Source organism: Heterodontus francisci, chromosome 36 (genome assembly GCF_036365525.1).
Source record: "Heterodontus francisci isolate sHetFra1 chromosome 36, sHetFra1.hap1, whole genome shotgun sequence".
In the NCBI taxonomy this organism is placed as follows: Eukaryota; Metazoa; Chordata; class Chondrichthyes; order Heterodontiformes; family Heterodontidae; genus Heterodontus; species Heterodontus francisci.
In genome coordinates this window covers 14,135,882-14,155,648 of record NC_090406.1, presented here as the reverse complement: position 1 = coordinate 14,155,648, position 19,767 = coordinate 14,135,882, and the positions used below count along the sequence as shown (strand labels likewise).

At 42.2% G+C, this 19,767-nt stretch overlaps 1 protein-coding gene across 2 annotated transcripts in view; it reads left to right on the top strand.

Moving 5' to 3' along the window:
* Positions 1-19,767, top strand: part of LOC137351602 (guanine nucleotide-binding protein G(q) subunit alpha) — a 139,802-nt gene that overhangs the window by 77,027 nt on the left and 43,008 nt on the right. For both annotated transcript variants that reach the window (XM_068016193.1, XM_068016192.1), the window contains exon 2: positions 18,266-18,450. In XM_068016193.1, coding sequence (XP_067872294.1) covers positions 18,304-18,450 — 147 coding nt within the window. In that variant the 5' untranslated portion in view covers positions 18,266-18,303. The remainder of the gene's footprint in view (positions 1-18,265; positions 18,451-19,767) is intronic.

The following is a 19,767-nucleotide window of genomic DNA, read 5'->3' as shown; positions in this document are numbered from 1 at the left end:
ACGAACTGCTTTGCCTGTGCTGGGATGAGGGAGCAGTACCACAGGACATGCGTGATGCCAATATCATCACTCTCTGTAAGAACAAGGGTGACCGCGGTGACTGCAACAACGACCGTGGAATCTCCCTGCTCTGCATAGTGGTGAAAGTCTTTGCTCGTATCGCTTTAAACAGGCTCCAGAAGCTGGCTGAGCATGTCTACCCTGAGGCACGTCTACCCTGAGGCACAGTGTGGCTTTCGAGCAGAGAGATCCACCATTGACATAAAAGCAAAATACTGTGGATGCTGGAAATCTGAAACAAAAACAAGAAATGCTGGAATCACTCAGCAGGTCTGGCAGCATCTGTGGAAAGAGAAGCAGAGTTAACGTTTCGAAACGTTAACTCTGCTTCTCTTTCCACAGATGCTGCCAGACCTGCTGAGTGATTCCAGCATTTCTTGTTTTTGTTCCACCATTGACATGCTGTTCTCCCTTCGCCAGCGACAGGAGAAATGCCATGAACAACAGATACTCCTCTACGTTGCTTTCATTGATCTCACCAAAGCCTTTGACCTCGTCAGCAGAAGTGGTCTCTTCAGACTACTAGAAAAGATCGGATGTTCACCAAAGCTACTAAGTATCATCACCTCATTCCATGACAATATGAAAGGCACAATTCAACATGGCGGCACCTCATCAGACCCCTTTCCTATCCTGAGTGGCGTGAAACAGGGCTGTGTTCTCGCACCCACACTTTTTGGGATTTTCTTCTCCCTGCTGCTTTCACATGTGTTCAAGTCTTCTGAAGAAGGAGTTTTCCTCCACACAAGATCAGGTGGCAGGTTGTTCAACCTTGCCCGTCTAAAAGCGAAGACCAAAGTACAGAAAGTCCTCATCAGGGAACTCCTCTTTGCTGACGATGCTGCATTAACTTCTCTCACTGCAGAGACTCATCGACAGGTTTGCGGCTGCCTGCAATGAGTTTGGCCTAACCATCAGCCTCAAGAAAACGAACATCATGGGACAGGACGTCAAAAATGCCCCATCTATCAATATTGGTGACCACACTCTGGAAGTAGTTCGAGTTCACCTACCTAGGCTCAACTATCACCAGTAACCTGTGTCTCGATGCAGAATTAAACAAGTGCATGGGAAAGGCTTCCTCTGCTAAGTCCTAACTGGCCAAGAGAGTGTGGGAAAATGGCGCATTGACACAGAACACAAAAGTCCGAGTGTATCAAGCCTGATTCCTCAGTACTTTGCTCTACGGCAGCGAGGTCTGGACAACGTAGGTCAGCCAAGAGCGGCGTCTCAATTCATTCCATCTTCGCTGCCTCCGGAAAATCTTTGGCATCAGGTGGCAGGACCGTACCTCCAACACAGAAGTCCTCAAGGCAGACAACATCCCCAGCATTTCCACCCTACTAAGCCAGCGGTGCCTGCGATGGCTTGGCCATGTGAGCCGCATGGAAGATGGCAAGATCCCCAAAGACACATTGTACAGCGAGCTCGTCACTGGTATCTGACCCACTGGCCATCCACGTCTCCGCTTTAAAGACGTGTGCAAACGCGACATGAAATCCTGTGACATTGATCACAAGTCGTGGGAGTCAGTTGCCAGTGATCACCAGAGCTGGTGGACAACCATAAAGGTGGGGCTAAAGCGTGGCGAGTTGAAGAGACTTAGCAGTTGGCAGGAAAAAAGACAGGAGCGCAAGGAGAGAGCCAACTGTGTAACAGCCCCGACAACCAATTTTTCTGCAGCACCTGTGGAAGAGCCTGTCACTCTAGAATTGGCCTTTCTAGCCACTCCAAGCGCTGCTGCACAAACCACTGACCACCTCCAGGCGCTTCCCCATTGTCTCTCGAGACAAGGAGACCAAAGAAGGAGAAGGAGATTGTAACAGGGTTTGATTTTTAAATACTGTTTTGAGCTCCCCCTTATTCCTTGTTCACAGCTTTCCAATTATAAGGCAAAGCAATGAGCACGCTAGGATTTCTTTAGGTTTAAAGAAGAAAAGTGAAATTTTTTAAAACTTAAACTTCAACTTAATATGATTAACGCATACGGATATATGACGCACCCATGCTAGCACGCACACGTGCTACACACATGCAAATAGGGACAGAAAAGAGCAAAAGGAAAAATAAAATGGATAGGTTTGAGGCAGTCTCTAAAGGGGCTTTCTTGTTGCTGTTTGTGTTTCCAGCTCGCTGTAGAGTCCTTGATTGTAGACAGCTCTACTTTTCATTAGGGCTCAGTATTCTTAAACCTTGTTCACTAGGCGACTTTTCTTTCTTGGGGTTCATGGGTCTTCAGTGGTTTCCGAAGCTGGTGAGCGCGAATGAGAGCAGATTGGAGAGAGGTGTTCAGTCCAGGAGAAAAACAGCCTTCTGAGTTCAAAATTCTGTTGGAAGCTGAAATTCAAAAAACTTTTATCTGTCGGTCATATGACAAAACTGGCCTGACTACATCTGTGTATTTAGCCATCTTAGTAGTTAACTTGGAATGCTTAAACATCTGATAATCAAAAGTCCATAGTGGATTTAAATTGGGGCAGGGAATAGCTCCTTTGTCTATTTCAAGTACTTGTCTGTTGATTTGCTAATAGCTCTGTCCAGCCAAAGTCTCCAATTGTTTTTTAAAGCATGTTCTTTCTTCATCAGTTTAAAATCAATGTTCATGTGGCAAAATTAGTTTTCCTCATTCATGGCAGGTGGGGGGCTTGCCTGACATAATCAAATATTCCTGACTTATCTAAGTCAATAGTGTTTGAAATTGATTACTTAATATTTTTCCAGTAAATATCAATAGTCCAAACTTCCAATAGACAGTGTCTTCTGCTTAGATATATTTGTATACAGGACCAGAAATAATATGCTGGCAAGTTTAAAAAAAAAATCAGTTTCCAGGTCAACTAAAATGTGATAAATTGGAAAGTTTGTTACCTGGCCATGGACCCTTGCTTGTAAACCTCTAGCTTATGTAATTAATAAAACCTTTTATTTGTACAAAGACCTCTGTAGATTAGTGCAAGTTTTCCCTTTTTATTTCGGAGGATATCCAGTGGCATGAATATGTGCTGTGCTGAATGATAATCCATCGTTTGGAAACCTGAATTAAACTTTCAAAAAGAAAGCAGGAGACAAAGAACCTGAATTAAACTTTCAAAAAGAAAGCAGCTAAATGGCCACCGCAATTTGTATTGAAATACCTCACATACCAAGGTATTGAGGTGGAGACGAATGTCTGGTTAACCTCCCACCAGAACAATAGCTTATGAATTTTGAATCAGCTACCTGCCTCACCTCCATTAACAAGACATTCAAAGCCATATTGGAACGTTATTCCTGGTGGAGACGAACCTCAAAGGGTAAACACTGAAACAATGGGACCCAAGAGAGAGATTGGATTTCTTAAGGCTTGAACAAACAAAGATGCAAAAGAGAGAATGCACAGGACAAGCAGTCGAGCACTTGAGTTTGACCAGTGCAGAACCCAGGTGGGAGTGTCTCGTTCTCACTGGCTCTCTTTCCAGACAACGCTATAAGTTGGAGCCCTGCCTGTGAGCTGCCATACATCCAAGTCTATCATTGCTGCAGACAGAGATCCCTGCGCAGAAAACCATCTACATCACTGTGTGCCCAAGAAAAACCTAAACCAGCTGACCAGCCAAAAACTTCAGGACCACGAGTTCAGCCGGAAGACAGCTGAATTACCAGACTCCACAGACTGTATATTCTTTTTGTTCTGGACTCTAATCCAAGCAATCTATTCTTCACTCCTGTAACCGATTTGTCTGATTGTGTGTGTGTGCGCACGCACGTGAACATTGAAGCTTAGTTTATTATTTTACTTAGATCGGGTTTTGAGTTCAAGTATAATAAACTAACCTGTTTCTTGCTTAAACTCAAGAAAACCTCTCCGTTTGTTTCTTTTATCATAGCACCTAAAAGGGTTAAACACTCACTGAATTGGGAAGCATATCCATATGTTTAAAAGAAATAAATCCTGTTGTGGTCAAACAAGGAGAGGGACAAGCGTGTTACCTAATGGCAACGCCAGTTTCAACGTAAGCTAAAGCCAAGCTATCAGAGTCCTGAATGTGGAATTTGTGCTCTTTGGAAACTGTGTATATATTTGCAAATCTAAGTCACATTTCTTAATGTAAATTGTCAGTGAGTTTCTAAAGTCAAAGTAACTTCCTATTACATTCTTTGGTCTTGCCACCAGTGAAACAGTTGCAGGATAAATGCTTTGATTTGTTTGAGATTGACAAGACTCTTGGGTTTTGTGGGCAGAATTTCAAACCCTTTTTGACCAAGGGTCTACACCCAAAATGCTAACCGTTATCTACACACATGCTGCCTATCGTTTTTAGAGTTACTACTTTTGTTCTTCTAACTGATTTGCAGCACGTGGAGTGTTTTACTGTGTTCAAAATTCTTATGGTGTTTTGTCCAAAGATGATCAGTTTGCTGACAATTGTAGAACATAAGATTTGTTGAGCACTAAATTTTGCTTGTTTTCAAATAATTAAAATGAAGGAAAATATAGGTTCCAACCTCCATGAGTTTAGATTTACTTAAAAAAAAAAATACACTTCGAAAAATAAAGGGGATGTAAATGGTTGATGTGGTAATTTGATGTGCTAGGTATCAATGTGCAGTGGTATCAAAAGAAAAAAAAATACATCCATCATATAATTGAACAGATTCAGCCCACTACATCCATGGCTTTTTCTTTAATTCACCCTGTCAGTGCATCTCGTGAACCCTAAAACTACCAGTTCTCATTCAGTTCCAGGGTTGCTCACATGCCACGTTACTCTAGTGATGTTCAAGTTATTGGTTTTTAATGCATGACTGTGTGCTGTAACCCATAAACCACTACAATAAAAATAACTAAACCGAGAATATAAATTGGGTAAGGTAAAAAGTACGACTCAGAATCAAGGTGAAGTATCAAGTAAGCAGGCATTACAGTTACAGTATTGCATTGTAACCTTTCAGGGTTTGATAACATTTTCACTTAGTATATTGTATCCCTTGAATTAGTGTTTTTACAGCATTGTAACTACTGAATTAAGAACACAAAACTAGCTGCACCAAAATAATTCCAGAATAAGCATTAGAATGATTTAAGGCTAAAATGAATTGTCACTTATTAGGAGATGCAAAAGATATTCATAGTAATGATGCAAGAATGTTACACTTTTTTTTTTACAAGTGCATGCCTGTGGCTTTATAACATTGAGCTTGACCTTGAATTGTTTTCTTTTTGTTATTGGCCTAACTGGTAACCTAGATTTCTTGTGCTTTTCCTTAGAGCCCTTGCATTATTAGAGTTCAGTTCGCTCCAATCAATCATCCATTTTAACAGATTCAGTTCATTCTGTGCCTGCAGTTTATTTTTAAAAATGCAGGGGTTCCAATAAATTCAAAAAAAGCATATCAGCAGTTTTCTGTAGGAAGTTGTCAAAGAGCATGTGAATAGAAGTAGGCCATTCAGCCTTAGGAACCTGTTGGGCTATTCCGTTTGGTCATGGCTGATCTGCACCTCAACTCTGTTTACCTGAGAGAGATCCAGAATTCCACAACCTTTTGTGGAAAAAATGCTTTCTGGTTTCACTCCTAAATGGCCTAACTCTAGATTTAAGATTATGCACTCTTGTTCTGTTCTGGATTCCTCCACCAGAGTTTCCTGTATCTAGTTTCTATCTAACCTGTTGAATCCCTTTTAAATACCTCAATTCGATTGCCCCTCAAACTTCTAAACTTAAGGGAAAACAAGTCAGTTTTATTCAGTCCTCAAAATTTAACCCTTTAAGCGCTGGTGCCATTCTGGTGAATCTGCTCTTTATCCCATTCATGCCAAATATATCCCTCCTGAGATTTGGTGCCCAAAATTGAATGCCGTATTCTAGATGTGGTTTGACGATGGCTGTGTGCAATTGAAGCATCACTTGCTCACTTCTAAATTGCAACCATTTTGAAATAAAGATCACCATTCCATTAGCCATTTTCAATTACCTTTTGTACCTATGCACTAGCCTTTAGTGATCCGTATAAATGGACACCCGAGACCCTTATTGAGCCCCTCACCTCTGCAACTATGTCCTCTGCCAGCCATAGCCATCATTTCCTCTTTCTTCCCCCAACCCCCTCATCTCCCTTACATTGCTTAAACTACCATGGCTCTAAACAGCAGTATATTTTAGCTCAAACCACCAGTTCAAGCTATAGTATGAAAGCTAGCTCTGCAGAGTCCATTGCCCATCACCTGACTCTCATTCTTCTATACTGTTTCCCCCCCCCCCCCCACCCACCCCAACAGCTGAAATTTTGCTCAAATTTGACTTGACAACTTCTGGATTCCTCTGCCATCAAGGCTACGCTATAAGAATCAGCAGCTCTGACTGCTCTGCTACTTCAGTCAATACAAGTTTAAGATTTTTTTTTAGCCTATAGCTCATCCCTCACCTGTTACCTGCTGAGGTTCTGACTATACTTCAGTGAACTGCTGGTTCTCGGCTTTATTTCTCTGCTACTTGTGTCCTAGACAGAAATCCACTTTCTGCTGGGAAGTACATTCTCTGTTTTGGGACCTCATAATGACCTTCAACATTGATGCTGTTTTCTTCGGAGACTGTATTCTCTGCTGGGCTGTTTCGATTCTAGTATCCGCCCTGCTCCTGTGTCCTCAGTTTTCTGCTCCTCTGCTGGGAATTTTTCACTGTGCTGTGCTATTGCTGATCTGTCCCTGCTGGTTCAAATCCTGCTGTGGATTCTGCTCTAGTGCCACAGAAGGACACATGCTCTGCCCCTTATTACCTGCTTCCTCACTGAATCCATGAATATGCAATACTGATCACTTCTGCTAGCTCTGGATAAACCTATGATTGTAGTCCTTCCTCCTCGACTCTTCCATTTTCTATGGGAAATCTAGCAGCGCATCCAGTAATACTCTCCCTCAGACTGCTCCTGGAACTATCAACACTGCATAAATAAAAACAAGAAATGCTGGAAACACTCAGCAGGTCTGGCACTCAACTCTGCTTCTCTCTCTACAGATGCTAACGTTTCAGGTCAGTGACCCTTCACAACTGGCAAATATTAGAAATGTGAAAGGTTATAAGCAAGTAAAGTGGGGGTGTGGCAAGAGGTAACAAAGGAGGAGGAGTAGATAGGACAAGGTCACAGAATAGCTGACCAGAAGGTCATGGAGCAAAGATATGTTAATGGTGTGTTGAAAGACAAAGCATTAGTACAGAAAGGGTGTTAACGGACTGAAAATTCAACAGCCGCAGTACAAGCATGAAAAAAAAGTGGGTAAGCAAACTGAACAAACTAAGATGAAATAAAATAAACACACAAAAAATTTTAAGAAGGAAAAAGAAAAAAATAACCAAAAATTGAAGTAAAATGGGGGCCCGTCATGCTCTGAAATTATTGAACTCAATGTTCAGTCCGGCAGGCTGTAGCGTGCCTAATCGGTAAATGACATGCTGTTCCTCGAGCTTGCGTTGATGTTCACTGGAACACTGCAGCAATCCCAGGACAGAGATGTGAGCATGAGAGCAGGGGGGAGTGTTGAAATGGCAAGCAACCGGAAGCTCAGGGTCCTGCTTGTGGACTGAGTGGAGGTGTTTCGCAAAGTGGTCACCCAGTCTGTGTTTGGTCTCCCCAATGTAGAGGAGACCACATTGTCAACAGGACTGTCACTGACTTCCGATCCTCTGGAGATCTTCCCTCTACAGCTTCCAACCTCATAGTCCCGCAACCCCGGACAGCCTGCTTCTACCTCCTTTCCAAAATCCACAAACAGGACTGTCCCGGCAGACCCATTGTGTCAGCCTGCTCCTGTCCCACTGAACTTATTTCTTCATATCTTGACTCTAACCTTTCTCCGCTGGTCCAGGCTCTTCCCACCTACATCCTTGACTCTTCTGACGCCCGTCATTTTGACAATTTCCAGTTTCCTCGCCCCAACCGCCTCTTCACTATGGACGTCCAATCTCTCTACACCTCCATCCCCCACCAGGACGGTTTGAGGGCTCTCCGCTTCTCCCTTGAACAGAGGCCCAACCAGTCCCCATCCACCACCACCCTCCTCCGCCTGGCTGAACCTGTTGTCACATTGAACAACTTCTCCTTCAACTCCACTCACTTCCTTCAAGTAAAAGGTGTTGCTATGGGTACCTGCATGGGTCCTAGTTATGCCTGTCTTTTTGTGAGATATGTCGAACATTCCTTGCTCCAGTCCTACTCAGGCCCCCTCGCCCAACTGTTTTTACGGTACATTGATGACTGTATCGGTGCCGTTTCCTGCTCCCGCCCCGAACTGGAAAACTATCAATTTTGCTTCTAATTTCCACCCTTCCCTCACCTTTACACAGTCCATCTCCAACACTTCCCTTCCCTTCCTCCACTTCTCTGTCTCCATCTCTGGGGATAGGCTGTCAATTAATATCCATTATAAACCCATCGACTCCCACAGCTACCTCGACTACACTTCACACCCTGCCTCCTATAAGGACTCCATTCCATTCTCCCAGTTTCTCCATCGCCGACACATTTGCTTTGATGATGCAACTTTCCATGACAGCGCTTCTGATATGTCTTCCTTTTTCCTCAACCAAGGATTTCCCCCCCACTGTGGTTGACAGGGCCCTCAACAGTGTCCGGCCCACTTCCCGCACCTCTACCCTCACCCCATCCCCTCCCTCCCAGAACCGTGACAAGGTTCCCCTTGTCCTCACTTTACACCCCATCAGCCTCCATATCCAAAGGATCATCCTCTGCCATTTCCGCCACCTCCAGCGTGATGCCACTACCAAAGACATCGTCCCCTCCCTTCCCCTGTCAGCATTCCAAAGGGATTGTTCACTCCGTGACACCCAGGTCCACTCCTCCATTACTCGCACCACCTCGTCCCCTTCCCAAGGCACTTTCCCTTGCAATCCTAGGAGGTGTAATACCTGCCCATTTACCTCCCCTCTCCTCACTATCCCAGGCCCCAAATACTCCTTTCAGGTGAAGCAGCGATTTACTTGTACTTCTTTGAATGTAGTATACTGTATTCGCTGCTCACAATGTTGTCTCCTCTATGTTGGGGAGACCAAACGCCGACTGGGTGACCGCTTTGCGAAGCACTTCCGCTCAGTCGTAAGCAGGACCCTGAGCTTCCGGTTGCTTCCCATTTTGATGCTCCCCACTGCTCTCAGGCTCACATCTCTGTCCTGGGATTGCTGCAGTGTTCCAGTGAACATCAACGTATGCTTGAGGAACAGCATGTGATTTACCGATTAGGCACGCTACAGCCTGCCGGACTGAACATTGAGTTCAATAATTTCAGAGCATGACGGGCCCCCATTTTACTTTGATTTTTAGTTATTTTTTCTTTTTCCTTTTTGTAATTTTTTTTGGTTTATATTTTATTTTATTTCATCTTCGTTTGTTCAGTTTGCTTACCCACTGTTTTTTTTTCCATGTTTGTACTTGGGGCTGTTCAATTTTCAGTCCGTTAACACCCTTTCTGTACTAATGCTTTGTCTTTCAACACGCCATTAACATATCTTTGCTCCATGACCTTCTGGTCAGCTATTCTGTGACCTTGTCCTATCTACATCTCCTCCTTTTATAACCTTTTACATTTGTAATATTTGCCAGTTGTGAAGAAGGGTCACTGACCTGAAACATTAACTCTGCTTCTCTCTCCACAGATGCTGCCAGATCTGCTGAGTGTTTCCAGCATTATTTCTTCTTTCAGATTTCCAGCATTTGCAGCATTTTGCTATCAACATTGCATGCTTGTCTCTGAATATGGACATTATTTGGCAGTGCTTTAAATTGATTCCACTTATCTGTAACAAAAACAAGAAATGCTGGATTCACTCAGCAGGTCTGGCAGCATCTGTGGAAAGAGAAGCAGAGTTAACGTTTCGGGTCAGTGACCCTTCTTCGGAACTGACAAATATTAGAAAAGTCACAGATTATAAACAAGTGAGGTGGGGGTTGGGCAAGAGATAACAAAGGAGAAGGTGCAGATTGGACCAGGCCACATAGCTGACCAAAAGGTCACGGAGCAAAGGCAAACAATATGTTAATGGTGTTTTGAAAGACAAAGCATTAGTACAGATTAGGTGTGAATATACTGAATATAGAACATCAGCAAGTGCAAACCTGAAGAAAAACAACCTGAAAAAAACAGTGGGTAAGCAAACTGAACAAACTAAGATGAAATGAAATAAATGCAAAAAATGTAAAAAGGAATGCAAAAAAAAGGAAGAAAAAATAACTAAAAATGACTAAAAATGAAAGTAAAGTGGGGGGCTGTCATGCTCTGAAATTATTGAACTCAATGTTCAGTCCGGCAGGCTGTAGTGTGCCTAATCGGTAGATGAGATGCTGTTCCTCGAGCTTGCGTTGATGTTCACTGGAACACTGCAGCAATCCCAGGACAGAGATGTGAGCATGAGAGCAGGGGGGAGTGTTGAAATGGCAAGCAACCGGAAGCTCAGGGTCCTGTTTATCTGTAAGTTAGCTTCGACCCACCATAGAATTGATATTTTTAGCTTTGTACTTTGTTGTTGTCTGCTCCCAGTCTTCATTTGCAACTGGGACATATTTGTCCTAATCTTTGCCATGCCTTTGTAACCTGAATCTCCTCTGTATATGTGCACATTTTAACTGCTGTTCCAGGCCCAAAAATATTACTTTTGCCTTTTGGATCTTGGGCCCTTTCCTGTGTCCTCACTTCCTGTCATACCTTGACTTATTTCTAATTCAGGTACTTTGTATCTCTACTTTCCATGCTCCCCCAATTCTCTACACAAAACCATCATTACTCATCTGCCTTCCTATTCTCTGCTGCTATCTGTGGCTTGACTTTATATTGGACAAGTCCGTAGTCCCTCGCACTCTGCTTCTCTTGACATTCTCTGAAAGACCCATTGAGACATTCACCGCTGTCTCCTGACGGGCAGCAATTTCAACAGTCCCATTCAACAAGAAATCTGAGGAGTTCATGGACTTCTTGTCACTAAAATTGAGACCATCCATTAGCTCTCAATGCCTTATTGCTCCCTTCCTCTTACCCACCAAGCTGATGTTCTCACTGCTTTGCCGTGACCTTGTATCTTCCTCTAATTTCTCTCTCATCTTCCCTCATGCCCTCTCAAGCACATCTCATCGTGCTTTGTCGACCCTATTCCCACTAAATTGCTGACCACCCAAATTCCCTGCCTGGCCCTCCTGCTTGATATTGTAAATGTTATCTCTCAAAAGGTGCCCCCCTCCCTTTCAGATTTGCAGTCGTCACCTCTCCTCAAATGAAACCCACTATGTTGACTCCACTGATCTTGCAAACTGTCACACCATCTCCAATCTCCCATAACCTTTTTGAAGTCCATAAACATATTGGCACTTCCCAAACTCGTCCACCTTACCTGCAACTCAATTTTTGAGTCTCTGCAATCAGGTATTTGCCCCGCTACAGCACTGGAACAGCCTACATGACAGTCTCTGACTCAGATTATGGTGCGTTATCCCTATCTTTACCCCTCTGCAGCACTTCAGAACGGTTGACCACGTCATCCTTCTCGAATGTCCTTTTTCAGTTGTCCAACTGAGTGAGACTGCCCTTGCTTGGTTCCAGAGGTTCTCCTGCAACAACTACTTTCCTTATCTCTGCACCATGACCAATAGTGTTAGCCAAGGCTCTATCCTTGGCATACTCCTGTTTCTCATCTACATGCTCCCTTTTGGCAACATTAACGTAATACATACTTTAAACCGTAGCTTTAAACAGGCTCAGAAGCTGGCTGAGCATGTCTACCCTGAGGCACAGTGTGGCTTTCGGGCACAGTGTGGCTTTCGAGCAGAGAGATCCACCATTGACATGCTGTTCTCCCTTCGCCAGCTGCAGGAGAAATGCCATGAACAACAGATGCTCCTCTACGTTGCTTTCATTGATCTCACCAAAGCCTTTGACCTCGTCAGCAGAAGTGGTCTCTTCAGACTACTAGAAAAGATCGGATGTTCACCAAAGCTACTAAGTATCATCACCTCATTCCATGACAATATGAAAGGTGAGGCCTGGACAACGTATGTCAGCCAAGAGCGACGTCTCAATTCATTCCATCTTCGCTGCCTCCAGAGAATCCTTGGTATCAGGTGGCAGGACCGTATCTCCAACACAGAAACCCTTGAGGCAGCCAACATCCCCAGCATATACGCCCGACTAAGCCAGCGGCGCTCGAGATGGCTTGGCCTTGTGAGCCGCATGGAAGATGGCAGGATCCCCAAGGACACATTGTACAGCGAGCTCGTCGCTAGTATCAGACCCACCGGCTGTCCATGTCTCCGCTTTAAAGACGTCTGCAAACGCAACGTGAAGTCCTGTGACTTTGATCACAAGTCGTGGGAGTCAGTTGCCAGCGATCGCCAGAGCTGGCAGGCAGCCATAAAGGCGGGACTGAAGTGTGGTGAGTCGAAGAGACTTAGCAGTTGGCAGGAAAAAAGACAGAAGTGCTCGGGGAGAGCCAATTGTATAACAGCCCCGACAACCAATTTTATCTGCAGCATCTGTGGAAGAGTCTGTCACTCTAGAATTGGCCTTTATAGCCACTCCAGGCGCTGCTTCACAAACCACTGACCACCTCTTGGCACTTACCCATTGTCTCTCGAGACAAGGAGACCAGAGAAGGAGAACGGAATACATGACATCAAGTTCCACATATACACTGGCAAGCACACAGCTCGCTGTTCCATCACCACCTCTCAACTCCTCCTATCCCTTTTGCATCTGGTTTGTTTTACTGCCATTCCTGGATGAGCCGCAACTTCCTTCAGTTAAAGATTAGAAATTGCGAAGGCGTTGTCTTTTGTCCCTGGCACCATCATACCCCATGCACCACCTTTAAACATTCACTCCTTCTACCACTGATGCACAGTGGCAGCAGTGCAAGATGCACTTCAGAAACTCACCAAGCCTGCTTCGACAGCACCTTCCAAATCTGTGACTTCTACCACCACCTGGAAGGAAAGGGCAGCAGACGCATGGGAACATCACCACCTCCAAGCCACACACCATCCTGTTTTAGAACTACATTGTTATGTCTCCATTGTCGTTGGGCTAAAAACCTGGAACTTCCTCTCTAACAGCACTGTGGACGTACCTATAGCACATGGACTGCAGCGGTTCGAGAAGATGACTTACCGCCATCATCTCGAGGATAGTTGGAGGTGGGCAGCAATGCTCACATCCTATAAAGAATTTTTTAAAAATCCCATTCCCTGGCAACTCAGGCTGGGTCAGACTCTTCGCAACCTATTTGACCATAAATTGAGCTTCTGATGCAATATCTTCATCACAAAGACTGCCAACTTTTCCTTCCGTGACATTGCTCATAGTCCAACCCTGCCTCAGCTGCTGAAACCCTCATCCATGCTTTTGTTAACTCCAGACTCTCATTCCAGTGTTTTCCTCTGTGCATCTTCCACCCTCTGTGGAGTTCTTTTCGAACTTTGTTGCCCATATCTTAATCTGTACCAAGTCCTGCTCACCCATCATTCCTGTGCTCGCTGGCCTACATTGGCTTCTGGTCCACCAGCATTTCAATTTTAAAATTCTCATTTGTCTTGTTCAAATGCCTTCGTGGCTTTGACCTTTCCTATATCTGTAACCTCATCCAGCCTGCAACTTTACAAGAACTGTGCATTTGTTCAACCTTGGCCTTTTGTGCATCCTCCAATCCTTTTGAGAGGTGCCCATCGTGGCTCAGTTAATAACGCTCTTGCCTTAGTTAGAAGGTTATGGATTCAAGTCCTACTCTAGGAGCTGTGCACAAAAATCAAAGCTGACTCTCCCAGTGCAGTACTGCGGGATTGCTGCATTGTGCCATCTTGCAGTGAGGCATGAAACCATTGTCCTATCAGGTGAATATGAAGACCCTATTGAACTGTTTCAAAGAGAAGCAGGGAAGTTATCCCTGGTGTCTTCGTCAATATTAATCCCTCAAGTGACATCACTGAAACATTATCTGGTTACTATCACATTGTTGCTGTGGGATCTTGCTGTGCATAAATTGACTTCTGTGTTTCCTATATTTCCACAGTGACCACACTTCAAAGTACCTAATTGACTGTATAGCGCTTTGGGATGTCCTGTGGTCATGAAAGGCACTATATAAATGCAGTCTAGTCTTTCATTGGCCTGTAGCAGTCTAGGATTAAGCTGTGAAATTTCTTACCCAAGCCTTTCAGCCCCTCCACTCCTCTCTTCCTTTTAAGACCCTTCTTAAAGCATACTACTTTGGTCAAGCTTTTAGTTATTCCAGATATCTTTTGCTGCGGTCCCGTGTCAATTTTTTATGATTTTGTTCCTGTAAAACTCCTTGAGACGTTCTCCATGTTAAAGGTGCTATATAAATGCAGGTTCTTTCAGCTGTTGCTGGAAATTATGAACAATCAAGTAGACAGAAATGATAAATTTACAAAGGGGGAAATGTCAAAATGGAGATGTCAGTGAAAGAAGATGTGAAAGCCATAGGAAGAAATGATGAAAAGAGAAGTAGTAGAGATGGAGAAATAAAGCAGACAGTTATTGCAGGTTTTTTTGGCTTTTGTTGAACTGTTATGAGTACAGAGTATATTCTGGAAGATTTCCTTATACTGGCAATGGTTCCAGAAAATTCAGTTTCGAAATTAATTTTAATATTCATCGACCCATACAATTGACTAGTTGAGCTAAAGTCTGCTGCAAGGGCTCTTTTTCATCATACATGTTCTAAACTTTTAAACCTATGCAATATTGTTACTAAACTTTTACTGAAGTCAATAGTATTTGGCTCTATTGAAGCCTGCTTTATTACCAAGTCTGTTGAGTATAACCAAGACCTGAACTATCCCAAGCCCTGTTTGGGATAGTTTGCAAAATACAGCACCATTTCTGTTAAATTGCAAGGAGGTTCCATATATAGGTTTTGAAATTTGCTTAAGTCTGCTCGATTATATTTTAGCGATAGACCAGTCACTGGAATTTTACTGGTCTGCTGGACTGGTAAATGCTTGTGCTTAAAAACTGCTTTTTGAGGGAATGTGGTGTTGTTTAGGATTTCCAAGTTGAAATACAGACTTTCCCTCTTGCAAAAAATACTGGATGTAAAAATGTACATAATGTATGGATCATCATACCATAGGAATCTAGAATGCAAAATTTGCACCGCTATAGTGCAGTCATTTTTCTTTCAATTAATATTCCAGAAAGTACAATGCTGGGCATCTGACATTTTTAATATGCATCTGAATACCACCTGAATAGTGAAAAATACTCAGTATAATAATATATTTCCTTCCCAACTTGGAGTATATCTGAGAGCATTTTAAGTTGTGTTACAGCAAGTGAAGTAATGATGCTTAATGGTTTGTTGCTGATGGTGGTTGGAGTAGAAGTAATTAGAGATGATGAATTACAAGTGTATTGGTTAAGTGTGCCTTTTAAAATATCTGATGTATGTTAGCACCAGTATACTAAATGAGCCTTCCAGATTTTTATGTATTAACAGGAAACCCTTACTTATGTGAAGTATTGAGTGCTGTTGATCTTTACTGTAAACAAGCAACCTGTTAGGCTTAAGGAGGTGTTGTACAAGAAAATATTCATGGACACAATCGGCCAACGGTTGCTGTCAAAATAACTGCAAAATGCCACAGCAACCTCGGGCAAGGATAGCTACACGAGTAAAAGTGAAAATTGAGAAGTTACTGTCTAAGATGTGTCGTTCTACTGTTAATTTCATGAAAATGGCATCTTGCTGTCTGGCTCTCCATTCAAGTGCATTGAGCGTTGTGAACTTTCTCCACTTGTACTGTAGTACAAGTTTGCCATGTAAGGTCAAGGCATTATTTCAAGCAAACATTACAGTCTGTCAACCTCACTGGTACTGAAAATGAACTATTAAAAGAATGGAGTTAGGTTTTATTTGTTGAGAGATTTAGAAAAATGTTTTTAAAAACTTATTTCCCCCTTGATCCAATCATTCTTTCCCCCTCTCTCTCTTTTTTTTTCTCTATGCAATTTGGCGTTAAATTTACCATTCTGACTTGCACTTCCTTCTTCAGACCTTGCTCTGTTCATTTCACAATCCATCAATCTAATTGCTTGCCCTGTTCATTGAGAACCCAGATGCCCTGTAGAGAGTGCTGTACTGTTTCCATCTCACTTCCAGCAACTTTTCTTGTAAAATAGTGCGAAGATTAAACAGGCCAGGATAGCGTAACTAATGGTGGATGTCGTTAACTGGGATTTTTTTTAAAAGCTAATTCATGCAATGTTTCTAGAGTATAAATGGTGCTGCTGTGTACGTTCTGTACATGTTTAGATTAAGTATTTATTGCATGAAAACATGTTTAACTGGGATTCTTCAGAGAATCTTTCAGAACTTTGAAAAGTGCCATTGTCATTATAGATCATGAAATTCACTTGCATCACCTTACTTCTACCATTCCCTGATGCAACTCTCATATTGTATAGAGAAAGGCAGCTCAGTTTTACAGCAGCTGAGTTATTAATTTCTAAAGTCAGCACTGGATTAATTATTGTAATTATGGTTATATCCTTGAGGTTGTCTTTCAGGAAACAAAGCTTACCTGAATACTTGCATGAGGGTTAGATAACAGAAATTCTGTATTTGTGCCTATTGCAATATACGTTTATTGTTTGCAAAGACCAATTTATTTTGATATTCTAAGTGATGCTAACATCGACTTTTTAAAATATCAGTGTCACAAGATTTAAATTTAGTGTTATGACGCAATAGTTGAGGGGCTTTCAGATTTACTCATCACTGTTTTAGTTATTGGCAAAAATATGTTTCCCTCATGCAATTGTATAATCTGGTGCATAAATTGCACCTTTTAAATATGTTTTTGAGATTACCAGACCAAGGCATGCAGCTTTTTATGCTAGTGGAACAATATTCTGGATTTTAAATAATTTAATTTTATCTTTTTTTGTTTCTGCCTGTGACAGTTGTAAAAATGACTTGAAACAGAAAATGCTGAAAATACATTGTGGATCTGTCAGCATCTTTAAAGTAAAAAGATAGGCGAATCTTTTGGGTATAACTTCACCAGGATTTGTCCTGCAGCATTTGCAGATTTTTTTTAAAAGCCAGAAAAAAGCTCTAGAAGCTCCATTTGAGGTTTTAGTCATGTTGGATTTGTAATTTACAATATTCTACATTTCAGGGGTTATTTCCCACAAGTACAACTGGTGTACTTGATTTTAGTATAGCCCCCATAAAATGAGAGTGCTTTTGGACACTCATCTGTTCACGTGGTGTCCCTAAGTCCAAGTGCAGTTTTAGTTGAATCCGTGGTGGTGGTCAACTTGCACTGCTGGCTGACAAAAGGGACACATCTGCAAGTGCAATTATATCTTTTTAGTGTATATATGCTTAAAGAATACTTCTCCCCCTTGTAAATACAGTGACCGGAGGCTTTGACAGATCTCATAGGGTTTCATGCTACATTGTCACTGAATTGGTATATTTACTTTGTGCCAGGGCACATTGGGAAACAAAATTTGCTGTTTTGCACAGCCAGTTTAATTTTTTTTAACTGCCCAAACTTTCAAGTAACAAATACTTACTTCATTTACACATGTCCTAGCAGCAATGGGATTTGTACATCTGGAACCCTAGAGCATGCGTATATGGCATACTAATTTCTCTCTCTTTAAGGAAACTAACCTCACGTTCTTCCATTTGGAAAATTTTAGATAGATGTGGATTTATTCTGTTAGTTGTCTTTAATGTGCTATCAATATAACACTTCATGAACAGATTATCTGAAGAAAGTTGTGACCCTATATGAAAGAAAGCTTATGTGTGGAGAGGAGGCTAGACAGTTATATTTGAAGGGGCTAAATGTTTGCTCCTGACACAGAATTAGGAAGTTTTTTTCCTTAAACCTTAATTTCATCCAATCAGTATTCTCTGTTCTCAATTTAACTATTGCATCCTCAAAAGTTTTCATTTAACGCTACAGGGTAAAAAAAAATTGCCTCCATTTTTTTCAGTCCATTATTCTCCATAATTTTCTAATTTTATGGGAATTGTTTGTAATGAAGACACTTCCAATAATTGAGTTTTAATAAATGTCATCAGCATGCCAATAGATAAACAGAGCCGCATACACACTATTTTTATAAACTGATGACTGATGTAATATTCAAATTTTCAGCCAGTTGCGCTGACCTTGTGCGATTCTTCTTTTCTAGGTACTGGAGAAAGTGGCAAGAGCACATTCATCAAACAGATGCGGATCATACATGGGAGTGGATATTCGGATGAAGATAAACGGGGCTATACGAAGTTAGTCTACCAGAATATATTCACTGCCATGCAGTCCATGATCAGAGCCATGGAAACCCTTAAAATACAATACAAATATGAGCAAAATAAGGTCAGTTTCTAACATGTAGAGTAACCATTTTTTCTTGTCACAGTGATATGTATATAACTGGCAGCAAACTGCATTATTTACCATAAGAATAGCCTAAAGCTTGCCTATCACTGTGTGATTTTCATTAAATGATAGTCAATTTAAAAAAAAAATCTTGCTTCCACTTTATAGAAAGAAAATCCTTTGCCTTTCAGTCATTCCCCACGAAAGTTGCAGACAGGCAGATAGTAAACATATTCCCAGATTGTTGCTCGTTTTTTGTCAATTTTGTGCTAGGAGCTGTACAATATTAGATCTGAAGGATTCTTCCACTAATCTTTTCCCCCTCCTACAGGAGAGAGGCACTTTGCAGCACCTTGGTGCCTTAACTTGAGAACTTAACTGAAATCAGAAATGCCTTGCATCAATAGTTAATGCATGTGGCTAATATTTCTAATTCCGATAGGATTAGCAATTTGCATGTGTCTCAAAACAGCGATCATTGGAACTGACTAAATTGTAATCAGCTACTATTTTATGAACATGTGGCACTGATTTAGCTACTTGTTGACCACTAAGAGTGCTACTTGGTATTTTCACTGCAGTCACCTGGCCCCAGGAGGATACCTGAAAATAACATCGCAAGCATATGAGTGTAGGTTATTATAACAACTTAAGATAACAGAAGCTGAATTGCCTTGGTTTTCTTGTGAATGAATCAATCTCATTTTAGTTTGGATTTTTTTAATCCCTTCTTGGAATCTGATTGTCCCAGGCAGGGCTGGTGTTTATTATCAACTCATAGTTTCCTTGCAAATGGCCCGCCACCATATTCTCATGAATCGCTGAGTAGCTTGCTAGGCCATTTCAGAGAGCAGTGTGGGACTGGCCTCACCTAGGCCATAATGTGAAAGGATGTCAAGTTTCCTTCCCGCAAGGACATTAATGAACTATATTGGTATTAACAGCAACTCAACAGCTTCCAGGACAGTTTTATGTTCAGATGTTGTCAATTTGAATTTGATTTCTTCAACTGCATTGGTGGGATTTGATCAAGCATTCTCTGGGTGATTAGTCCAGTAACATAACTGCTATACTTTGATATCTTTTAGTTGCTATCACCAGTAACCTGTCTCTAGATGCAGAAATCAACAAGCGCATGGGTAAGGCTTCCACTGCTATGTCCAGACTGGCCAAGAGAGTGTGGGAAAATGGCGCACTGACACGGAACACAAAAGTCCGAGTGTATCAGGCCTGTGTCCTCAGTACCTTGCTCTACAGCAGCGAGGCCTGGACAACGTATGCCAGCCAAGAGCGACGTCTCAATTCATTCCATCT